This window comes from Branchiostoma belcheri, unplaced genomic scaffold, assembly GCF_001625305.1.
Source record: "Branchiostoma belcheri isolate BF01 breed outbred unplaced genomic scaffold, Haploidv18h27 scaffold15, whole genome shotgun sequence".
Classification (NCBI taxonomy): Eukaryota; Metazoa; Chordata; class Leptocardii; order Amphioxiformes; family Branchiostomatidae; genus Branchiostoma; species Branchiostoma belcheri.
The window spans coordinates 2,198,199-2,210,164 of NW_017802935.1; the positions used below are offsets into that span (position 1 = coordinate 2,198,199).

At 41.3% G+C, this 11,966-nt stretch overlaps 2 protein-coding genes across 2 annotated transcripts; both read left to right on the forward strand.

The window, feature by feature from the left end:
* Positions 1–1,555: 1,555 nt before the first annotated feature.
* On the forward strand, positions 1,556–3,534 carry LOC109465291 (secreted Ly-6/uPAR-related protein 1-like). Its single transcript, XM_019762484.1, has 3 exons — positions 1,556–1,655; positions 1,976–2,101; positions 3,287–3,534. Exons 1-3 carry the CDS (start codon positions 1,601–1,603, stop codon positions 3,532–3,534), a joined length of 429 nt encoding a protein of 142 aa, XP_019618043.1. The 5' UTR covers positions 1,556–1,600.
* A 2,286-nt stretch (positions 3,535–5,820) lies between these two features.
* On the forward strand, positions 5,821–11,966 carry LOC109465255 (sphingosine-1-phosphate lyase-like). Its single transcript, XM_019762429.1, has 12 exons — positions 5,821–6,079; positions 6,526–6,653; positions 7,022–7,146; positions 7,523–7,688; positions 7,917–8,033; positions 8,603–8,754; positions 9,510–9,609; positions 10,000–10,114; positions 10,285–10,406; positions 10,758–10,854; positions 11,319–11,437; positions 11,598–11,966. The coding sequence occupies exons 1-12, from the start codon at positions 5,821–5,823 to the stop codon at positions 11,721–11,723; spliced, it is 1,626 nt and encodes a 541-aa protein (XP_019617988.1). The 3' UTR covers positions 11,724–11,966.

Consider the following 11,966-nt stretch of genomic DNA (forward strand, 5'->3'; position numbering starts at 1 on the left):
TATTGTGTCAAAAATGATAACGCTTTTTTGTAAGACCGTTAGAAAGTCTTAACATATCAAGAGTAAACACATGTGTTTGGTGCAATTTTCACATTTGTCACAGCCAGTAACGCTACTTCGGCTTTCATATACTCCATGGTCATCATTTACTCTTAGTCAGGACTGTTTCCGGCGCATTTGGTTGTCAGCGGTTGTGCGAAACGTTTTCATTCATTGGAAACGATGAATTCAACCAAATATACATAACATTCATGAATGCCGCGTGAAAGGTCTTGGTTAATCTATCCCAGGGCACTTCTCTTTTCAAACTTTGTCAAAACATTGATAGAGGAATAGATTGGAAACTAAAACCTTATCATTATTACTGAAATTAGATGGCCTTGTTCCTAAAGTCAATTATTCCTTGTCATTATGTGTCTATGGTTGCCTGAAGGAGAAATAACTGTGTTCACGACTTCAGGCTAAACAGATGACTTGTCTGTCCGACTTTCCTGACTCCAGGCGTTCTTGTGACAGCTAGTTCATGTTAGAAGTGACATTCCAACTCTAGAGCAGTCCGCTGACAATGCAAGGTGTTGATTATGATCAGGACAGACTGGGGAAATCAAACCGGCGCCACAGATGCCGGCTTCAGCACCAAGGTCAGACACCACTGCAACAGTCTAGTAGGTAGAGTGCTCGCTTTGTATTCAGAGGGTCGCGGGTTCAAACCCCGGCCGGGCCATACCAAAGACTTCAAAAGATGATAAATACTACTTTCTCTACTCAGCAGTTTTAAGGACTGAATATTCGTTGTAGTGCTTCACCCTACATACCAAGAAGTGTTGGAAGGGTGTTAACTTTTTTAACCACCAAGACTAGACAGTGAATTGAACTGAGCAGAGTTTTAGTAAACCTCTGCATTGCCACAGATTCTTTGGTGGTGATAAAGGAATATAGTTAAATGTGTACATAAAAAAATGGTTGTACTATAGACTGGTAACGTCGACACAAATGTGACTTACATTAGGTTATGTAATATTTCTTAAATCTTCAAAGAGGATTTTCAGCAGTGCACGCGACGTCCTGTCTGACATTTGCGAACAAGAAAAACATTTTTGACGTTTCCAAATCCATAATCAATTGTAGTCATTTTGAACGCCTTCACAATAAAGGAGCTTCCAGTGCTATTTTAGGATCACCGACGATTGGAATTTTTGCCATGTATTTGCGATGGCTATCCAATAAATTCCTTGCTTTGCGATGCAAGTGGACTTAGACAAGCCATAGGTTTCTTAAGAACAAAGATAGAGTCGAACAATAAAGAAAGCTAAAAGTTCTGACGTACGTTTAACCACAGAGACCCTTCGGGACCGGTTCTGTCTTCTGTCACCATAACAGACGCGTGATGGCGTGTGGAGTTAATTGTTCCCAGTTCTACCAACGTGCTGTTTGTATGAATTATTCACGCAATGGAAGCGATACATTAGGCATCCGGTAAAGAAAGAGGTGATCTGTTCTGACAGTTTCTTTTTGCTGTTGTCGGCTGCCCATTGTGAGAGAGCAAACATCGCAGGGCAGATCTAGAAACAGTTTTGTTCATTTTCCTGCGACGACCATCATGGCGATGAAGACTCTTTCACTGTGGCTGCTTGTCGTCTGTCTGGTAAAGACGGGTACGAAACTTTTCATGATTTCTTCTCATTTGGTAGTTTTATACTTGAACATTTAGTCATCAAATCTTTGGTGGAAGAAACTTATTTTCAGTAATTCTTAATTATGGTCTAACAAGGATTTCACTTCAATCTTTTTCTCTAGCTAACCGACATCTATGACACCACAGTCGTCCCTCAGTAAGACATCTGGAGCCGCATAGTTCCCGTTTATTCAGCTTGTCACACAACCGGTTTCGATCTGTGGGGTTCTTCAACAGTACAGAGGCTTAAAAATCCAGTTCACTACATGTTTGTATTCTTTCTTTTCGTGTATCTTCCAGGCGTGAGTCTGAAGTGTTACTCCTGCGAACAGACGCACGACAACCGGCTGTGTAACACAGACAAGTGGCTGGTGGACTGTCCTCAGGCCGAGATGGACACCTGTATGACAACCATCGATTACGACAGTGAGTTTACATTCAAACTAGAGTAAAAATCCCCTTAATGCGGCATTATGTAACATAAGGACGATACAAAATGTCAATTTCCTGGTCATTTCTTTAGAAAGTAAGTTGAATCAACCCTACTCAATTGCAAACATGTGCCATTCGAGAAGTGGAGGTTAAATGATATTACATAATACGAAAGCTGGAAACACAGCTGGCAACCATGTTTATTTACATTCTGGTGTTTTGTGGTGGTGCCACAAAATGAGCGTGCTTCGTGTTAACGCCAAATGTCACAAATGTGAGATAATCATCCGGCACAAGTATGTTGAGAAATTGAGGTAAATGGCAATCACATAAATCATATGAAGATGTTTGTTACATAATGTTACATAATGCCCCTTTAAAGGTGCTCAACGTAAGATATTGGGCATCATAACTGACAGCACTAAAGACTAACGAAATATGTATCTTGAATCACTGCAATTACAATTGCAATCACTACATTACTGCATACACAACTCTTAAACAAGAGTAGCGTAGTGTAGATGGCTCAGCTACTTCCAGCTGAATGAGAATGACAGATTGTGGGCCATTTTATATCTCTGACGTCATCGCTTGTTGAGATAGATCAACAACTCGCGTGATTCTAACAGGAAACCGTCAGGAACAATTAGGACACCAATCAACATCCTACAGACATCATACATGTAGTCTGCTCTGTTTACATGGATACCAACATTCAGGGATAACAGTTACTCATAAGAATGATTGATTATCTACGACTGTTATAAGACTGAAGGAAGAAGGCTTCACATATAGATGGGACATAAAAAATACACATTATGTGTGTTTTTAATGGGGGGGATAGACTATAAAGTTGGTAATTTGTCAAAACGTTAGAGGGGGTAGATAGTCACTACAGGAGTCTGCCGGAGCCTAACTGAGAATGAATGAACGAACGACTGACAGACGAATAGATGGATGGATGGATGGATGGATGGATGGATGGATGGATGGATGGATGAATGGATGGATGGATGGATGGATGGATGGATGGATGGATGGATGGATCAATGAATGAACGAACGAACAAATGAATGAACGAACGAATGGATGGATGGATGAATGAATGAAAAAAATGGGCGAACGAATGAATGAATGATAGAATGAATGAATGACTGAACGACGCTCCCTCTGTTGCAGAGAGCCGTGAGCCGTGGCACCAGAAGATGAAGATAGAGAAGACGTGTTCCGTGAAGTCTGCCTGTGAGCTGGAGCAGGAGAGCGGGCTGCCGTGCTGGCGGGCGGACATGACAGGCGACCAGTACGCCTGCGTAGACTGCTGCTTCGAGGACAAGTGTAACATCGGCGGGGCGGCTGCCGTGGTACCGCTGACGTCACTGCTGTGGGGGCTGGTGGCGGCGGTACTCGGGCTGGTTAACATGAAATAAGTACTTCATGTTGCGTTGGAAGTACTTCATGTTGGTCTCTTATACTGGAAGAATACCTGTCAATTCATGTTAAGTTACTAGTCAGGTGGAATTAAGACTCTAACAAAGATAAAAAGCTACGTAATAAATATTACACAGGACGGGGTTCTTAGTCAAAGGATGAGCGACCAAAATCATTGGTCACTGAGATCACGGACTGAAAATCACTGAAAGATTATTTAAAGATAATTGGACGACCATGTCCTAGTTTTAGAATATTATGTAAATACAACATATCTTATCCAACATCTTAACCACAGGACTTCTGTTTAGCACCCTAATGATCAAATATCACCACGCCACCATGCGGCAAGGAGTGGTGGATCCGGAGTTCATTACGCCCCGATAAAACATTGTTTGGTAGAAACTTTAACATGTGTGCAATATGTATCATAAGCAAGTATCAAAAAGTTAACGGGCGTATGACCTGCATGTACTTTCCGTGATTGATGATTTTATTTGGTGCTTACGTATCACCTGTTGTAACTACATGTTTATAAGGAAATAAACATGACGTCCATAAATTACATATTATATCATATAATATAAATAATACCAATGTGAACTCAGTGCCTGGACTCATCTTTACACACGCTCACACACACACACACACACACACACACACACACATGGATGACCCTTCATGATCAGTACCACCTTAAGGAAACTAGTGCGGGGACATGTGAGGAAAGTCGGAAATCGTCCCAGCGGTCGATAACCTGTGTCCTTACGGGTGTCCTTTCGGGCGGTCTTTAGTCATCAAATGATACTCAAGCAGGGAAAGTCTTATTAAACCTTTGATATCCGTCCTGCTCTTCTGACTAACTGCAATACCAAGTGCGATACAATCCGGAAACGTTATGATATCCCCTTTCAACATCTACTTTGACTTAAGAACAGTTAGAGTCAGCCTTTAACAAATGTAGGTCACCTGTCAGGGGTCACCGATCACCCTGTCAACAATAAATAGTGCTGAATTCGAATGAACTGTGCACTTTGTACTTTGCACTCTTCACGGGTCAGTTACAGGATCAGCTGAGAAAACACGAGGCAGCACGTCGCACAAAAAAACTTGCGCGTTTCTCTGGCACTAATCTCCCTTCCAGATTTTTGTAAGGCTGTACTGAAAGCCGAGAAGACGACAGGTGTCTCGGCCCGCTGCAGTCTTGAAACCAGCAAGACTTCTGTACCAAGGACTTCAGGTATACTAAGTGTTCATAACATGCACGTAGGAATGCAAAGAATATCTTTTACTTTACATCCTCTTTACTTTATTTTACAAACAACCTCTAGTCTATCATTATAGATAATGTAGTTAGAGATACTGGGGCTATGTGCAGTTGTTTTAACAGTGAAGTTACTTAAAAGTAACTTCACTGTGACACGTACAACACTGGAGTAATATCACGGACTTTGGAACCGGCATACTATGTACGTTAGTATAGGAGGGGGCGGGGCACATCGTACCACTGAGGTAGAATCTACTATTTTATAACATAACATATAAATGTCACAACAATTTGTTACTTTCATTGTTCACTCTCTGCAAATCCACATGTGCACTTTAATAGCTTTAATCTTATATTAAGTGATATTAATAGTGATATTCTGTGCTCAGTTCTCTGTTGTTAGTGATTGATGCATGAGTTCTAGATCACCTTGTTGGGGGTTCAAGTGAAACCACCTGTTAAGGGTTTCAGCATACTGGACTTTCCTGTCAAAAATAGGCCATAGTAGCAATCAGTGAGAAAGAACACTGCAAACCTATAAATTACTACATGTAAAAATGACAAGAAAATTGAGTTTGCAAATTCAATTTTTGCTGCCCTGAATTCTCTTTGTGTGCCTTTTACAATTACTTACTAGTCATTGTAGCTACTGGACAATGTAATGTTATCTATTCCATTCTTTTGTTGTGTGTACAATAAAGGTCTTCATTCATTCATCATGATAAGGACTCTAAATCTAACACCATAACTAGAGAAGTAACATTTGCAAAGCAAATGCATAATGTTTACCTTCGGACATGGTCTGCCCTGTTAATTTTTACTCAAACATATTCACATACATGTACTACTAGTATATGGTGACAGGAGCAGAGCAGATCATGAAGTTTGCAACATTATGTAACCCAACACCAGTCACCATGGTGGCAGATGTCAACAAATCATGTCATTGGCCAGGTCAGAGGTTAGTATTTGGAGAAGAAGAGGAAATTGAGTATAACGTGTGTCCTATGTCCCCAGTATGGAGTGGCTGTACTGGGTGGAACACGCCGTCATGTCTCTCCTCCTGGCCGCCCTGGTGCGACTGGCGATGACGGAGGGCTGGCAGGGCGTGCTGCGGGCGGTACTGGTCGTCCTACGCTACATCCCGGGGGTCGGCGAGGTCATCAACTGGGTCATCCGCAGAATGGCCGTGCAGTTCGCACCACAGCTGACAGGAGCACAGCAGGACGGCAGCAAGAAGGACAGGAAACCTCCACGGGTGGTGCTGCCTAAAAAAGGTCACGTCAATACCAGAAAATCTGTGAACATTTCCGTCAAATGTAGACTATTTTTTACTTCCCATTGCTGGTGAACTTTAACCATTGCATTGTTATATACACAGTGTATATATAGTTCCATCTAGTGCTGGGTTCACCATAAATGCATTGTTATATACACTGTGTATACAACATGTAGTTCCATCTGGCAGTGCCTCCTAGCTAAGAGTGACTAGCACTGCAGCCTGTTTATCTATACAGTCTTGTAGGTTTCTAGTGATGATACTGGTATTTGGTATTCTTCGAATCCATAATTGCATTTTCACCTATCTATCCAAGGAAATTAGAGGACTTTCTGACTTGAGCATGAATACTCAGCCATGAGCTACCACTGATAATGATGATCCAAGGAAATTGCTGTTGAGAAGACAATAAACAATAACTACAGTTTGCTGCCATGTTTCCAGGCCAGTCCTATGATGCCATAGTTCAGGAGATGAAGAAGTTACAGAAAGAGAAGGACACAGACCCTCATGCTGGGAAGATGTTCGCCTATGTCTACACACTGGAAGATGATGCCTCTAAAGTACAGAAGGTACTCATAAACTAGTTTTGGGCAGGAACTGCAAATTAATCCGTAAATAAGGTCCTTTATACAACACAACCAACAAGACCTGTACCTGAGCCATATAGAATAGGTCTGACATTTGAAAAAACATTCTTACTGCAGCAGGAACAAAATAACTGCATTTAAAAGTATAGTATAGAGTTCATTAAGCCTTGAGGAGTGTATGAGTGTAGGTCAGGCATTTTAGTCTTTCAGGATGTGTGTAAAGTAATAAGAACCTTGCATTTTCAATGCCAATAAACAGTGTATGGTATGCTATCTGCTTGTGGGTAAATGCTAGTATTGTGCTATGTTGTTTTCCTAACTGATTCCTGTACTGTTTTCTGTCTGCTCAGGAGGCAGTGGACATGTTTATGGAGCAGACAGGACTCGGAGACGACCATGACCGGTTTGTACGAGAAATCTACCAGTCCTTCATCCACACCAACGTGCTCAACCCTTTTGTCTTTCCTGCTCTCAGGTATGTAGGCTTGTACCAGACATAGTGGCATTTACAAAACACGTGTTTGTGTGTGCATGCTTGCATGGATGTGTGTGTGTGTGTGTTTTGGGAACAGGACAGGATCTAAGATCTTAAAGCTTATGATTATCATAAGGGAACACTGTTCTTTCATGTGTGCGTGAGTGAGTACGTGCATGCATGTACATGTATGTTTTAGCAATAGGAGCTTAGATCTAATAGGAGTTTAGATCTAAATTAACTGCTAGTGTCAAAGATCATATACATTGTATGAAATTCAGGTACATTCATTTGAGGTTGAAGTAGTAAACAGTAACAACCTTACATGTAACTTTTTGTCTGATATTAGTCATTTTTTCAATCTACCCATCTGTAGGCGGTTTGAGATAGAGACAGTGAGCATGGTGGCATCATTTCTCCATGGCGATGACCAGGTGGTGGGTTCACTGACCTCAGGTGGGACAGAGAGTATCCTGATGGCAGTGAAGTCATACCGAGACAGGGCCAGGAAACTCTTCCCACAGATCACACAGCCGGAGATGGTCAGTCTCGTACAGTAACACAATATCAGCAAAACTCTTCCCACAGATCACCCAGCCGGAGATGGTCATTCTCATACAGGAACAATATGAGTAATCGCTGTTTTTGTTTACATCATGTGCATGCTTATTATTTGAAGGCATATGCAAATTATTGGTAGGCAAATCACTCGACTGTCACCTGTTTTTTGGATACCACTCGCCTAACTTATTGGAGACTGTTTCCCTCAGGTTGCACCCATCACCATCCACCCTGCGTTTGAGAAGGCTGCGTCATACTTCTGTGTGAAGATGGTGCACGTTCCTGTTGGGCCAGACTTCAGGGCAGATGTCAAAGCTATGGAACAGGTACAATGTACACTCATGGACAGAGTTGTTTTTATGCATAACATAAATATTTTGTTACCTTTGTATATTGAGGTTTTGTTTTCAGTGGGTCTGCTTGTGTTTCCATGTTTTTCCATATGCTAGGCATGTCAGGGACACTGTCAAGATGTTAGGTAAAAAATCCCAGAAAGGTCCCAGAAAAGGTTATCTCCTTGACTGTCTTTCAATTTCTTGCTTTATCCATATTTTTTTGTGTTATGGGAGCCAGTAAGAAAATGCAGACAGAAACAGAAAGTCTAGAAATTTCACAGAGGGATGACATCTCTGATTTCCTTTTTCTTGTTACCCTGAGTAAATCAAGGCATACCACTCTTGTCCAGTTTTGTACTGTAAGGAAAGCATTCAAAAGACCAGACTAATACAGTTCTGCTCACACCAGGATGGACTGCCACACTTATCAATAAAGGCCTTGGGCTCTTTAACTTGTTTGAGATGTGGCTGAGACTCCTCAAACACAGACTTATTATCCCCAACAAGTACTGTGCACAATGCAAAATGACAATATTCCTACCTTTGCCTATTTCCTGCAGGCCATCACAGGGAACACCATCCTGCTGTGTGCCTCTGCCCCCCAGTATTGCCATGGTATAGTGGACCCCATCCCGGATGTGTCAGCCCTGGCTCTCAGGAGAAAACTGCCGCTACATGTGGACGCCTGCTTTGGAGGATTCATGTTACCATGGTGAAATACTTTTGTTGGTTCAGCTACTCTTTTTGTAGAGCAATAACATTGTAGACACGCTAAAAATACCTTTTTTTTCTACTGTACATTAGCTGCATGCACGGGTGCAGAGTCTCTGCATCTTCAATTAAGGATAGTTAAATGCAAGTACATGTATGAGGACTGCAGAACTATCTTCTACCCTACTTTTCCTAGTGTTGAAGTACTGGCCAGCACCCTTTCCTATACTCTCCTTTTGCTTAATGCTAAAGAACCTTCTCACACCATGTACTATCCTGTACCACCCCTTTTCTTGGTGCTGAAGTACCTTCCCTGACATGTACTATCCTCTACTCTCCCTTTCCTTGGTGCTGAAGTACCTTCCCTGACATGTACTATCCTCTACTCTCCCTTTCCTTGGTGCTTAAGTACCTTCCCTGACATGTACTATCCTCTACTCTCCCTTTCCTTGGTGCTGAAGTACCTTCCCTGACATGTACTATCCTCTACTCTCCCTTTCCTTGGTGCTGAAGTACCTTCCCCACCCTGTACTATCCTGTACCATCCCTTTGTTATACAGATTTTGTCCATACAAATAAAGAGGGTTAGATAAGGATAATTTGATAACGGATAACTCATCTACAGAGGTTGTAGGGACGTTTGAGGGAAATATGAATTCTCAAAACTCAAACTTTGTTCCTGTTGAGATAGCTATTTTGTACATTCCAGACAAAGTACGCAGGCTCATTTTAAAATCTTTCCTCCACACTTTGCAGGGTTGAAAAACTGGGGTATCCTGTCCCAACCTTTGACTTCAGGAACCCTGGAGTGACCTCCATATCAGCAGATATTCATAAATATGGATATGGGGTGAAGGTAGGCTTCCTCTAACAATGTGAATTCATTTGGACATTACATGTTGTTAATTGGCCAAAGTATGGATTATATAATTTGATAGTTTGAAACATCTGGTAGAGTTCAGGTTCTCTGTTTTCTAAAACTCTGTTGACATTAAAGCCAAAAGCACTGTTTGTATCATACAAGTCTTATTCTGTGATGGTGAATAACTGCCCTAACTGAAGTGTCTGTTGTTGCCTGCAAACTAGCGACAAAACATACTATTTTTAACTTTATAATGTGTGTGTGTGTAAAGAAAAGAATCTCTGTTTTCATACCCTCAATTCATTCAATGTGCAACTTTGCTGTAAAAGCTCTGTCTAGTGGTAACACAATGTTTGACAGCGTGTACTGATATCTGACCTGTAGGGTGCGAGTGTGATTCTGTACAAGTCCACAGACTTCTGGCGCTACCAGCTGTTCTCCTACTCCGGCTGGCCGGGGGGGATATTTGGGTCATGTTCCATGGCAGGGTCCAGGCCAGGTAAAACACATCTCAAGTTTCCTTTAATTTCTTACAACTTAAACATATGACATCAAAGAAACTGTAACTACATTTTTCACTCAGTCTCTGTATTTTTATCTGTCAAATTTATCTTTAAAACTGTTACTGTTAGGAGAAAGCCTAATTCTCTAATTTTGTGACATTATCAGGAGGAAACATTGCAGCAGCCTGGGCAGTCCTAAAGGCAATGGGTGAAGACGGTTACATGAAAACAGCTCAGGAAGTCATGGAAACAACAGAGTTCATGATCAACAACATCAGGAACATCCCAGTATGTATAGTGCTGTATGACTTTAATTCTTAAACTTGAGACCAGAATCGAGAAAAGACGTTGGTTACATGACAATAAGGCTTGTATGCTCCTTGATTCTGAATATATTTTTTGCTGCAGCTAATTTGAGTCACTCTCATGTCACTTTTCTTCCATATTGATCCTAGTACAAAGGGATAAAAATTCATAAACATTGTTGCAGTTTAGAACATAATGGCATTCCAGTAAAGAATGGTAAAGGACATTTAAATGTGAAGATGGAACTAAATGGCTTCAACCTGTTGAATAAGACTGCCAAGAGGCTTACACCTCCAGGATAGGTAAACTGGTTCTTGTTGTGCTCTGCCACAGGGCCTGTGTATTCTAGGAGAGCCTCATATGACAGCCTTTGCAATTGGCTCCAGAGGAGTCAACATTCTGGCACTTGCTGATGAGATGGAGAGTAAAGGTGGGGCAGATCATATCTTATCTGTGTGTCTTAAAGAATAGACAAGGAAACAACAATGATGAAACGGGATACATGTGTGAATTTTTATTAGCACTAATGTTCTGGTAGTTATACAAATTGGATGGCAAGAGACATCAAGGAAACAAAGTCAACAACCACAGAACCTTTCCATCTACATTTGCACAAAACTTTACTTCTTCTACAGTACAGTTACTGTTACAGTAATCCAGGTATCAATGAAGATGATAAAAACAAAGTAGCAAAATGAAACTGCGATAAACAATCTGAGGAAGTCTGGTGAAACCTTTTTTAATCCTCGCCCATCTAGGGTTGTCTTTTGGTCCTTGGAGATATTAAACAACTTGAGGGTAATGCATGTCTTAAAAAGGTGTCCTACTGCTGAAAATTAAACCTTTCAAAATAGCTTTTGCAAACTCTGATGACAGATGCTACTTTCATTCCAGGCTGGAGGATGGAGAGGACCCAGAACCCTAATGGTATCCACTGTTCCATCATGCCTAGTCACACCAAGGTACGGGAGAAGTTCATAGAGGACCTCACAGCAGCAGCAGAGTATGTGAAGGTATGGATGCATGGATTGAGAGTTGACTAAGAATGCACTGAGAAGAAATAAATCATTAATGCTATGCACAGGCACTGTCCTGCATATACAGGTCACCAGGTATATTGTTTCTGCAATATCTTGTTTGCTTGCTGTAATATATCTTTTTCTATTACTTCAGATTCACAACAAGTCTTCAGAGGAAGGAGCATCTATGGCTTATGGCCTGGCTGGTCAAGTTCCAGATAAAGCTCTTGTAGATGACTTTATCAAGGAGATTTACATGGAGTTTTACACAAAGTGCTAGTCTGATACAAACTTTGTGGTCAGTTCTTTTTTAATTGTTGCAGTAATTTTGAGAATAATATCTTAACAACAGTCAAATTTGTGTCAAAGAATTACAGTGTCTGTTTTGAATATGATTTTCATACTGTCATTGCATAATTTTTGGTGGTGTTGAATGCCCGAGTGGTTGAGGTAGCGGAAACAAGATCGAGAGGTCACGGGTTCGATCCCTGACAAGCTGTGTCCTTGGGAAAGGAAGTTTACA

Bases quoted from the DNA above. Each gene is read 5' to 3' on its own strand.
- LOC109465291 (XM_019762484.1), top strand. From the start codon at position 1,601: ATGGCGATGAAGACTCTTTCACTGTGGCTGCTTGTCGTCTGTCTGGTA. The intron at 1,656-1,975 runs GTACGAAACTTT...TGTATCTTCCAG, and splicing joins CGTCTGTCTGGTAAAGACGG to GCGTGAGTCTGAAGTGTTAC. The intron at 2,102-3,286 runs GTGAGTTTACAT...CCTCTGTTGCAG, and splicing joins GACAACCATCGATTACGACA to AGAGCCGTGAGCCGTGGCAC.
- LOC109465255 (XM_019762429.1), top strand. From the start codon at position 5,821: ATGGAGTGGCTGTACTGGGTGGAACACGCCGTCATGTCTCTCCTCCTG. The intron at 6,080-6,525 runs GTCACGTCAATA...CCATGTTTCCAG, and splicing joins GGTGGTGCTGCCTAAAAAAG to GCCAGTCCTATGATGCCATA. The intron at 11,438-11,597 runs GTATGGATGCAT...CTATTACTTCAG, and splicing joins CAGCAGCAGAGTATGTGAAG to ATTCACAACAAGTCTTCAGA.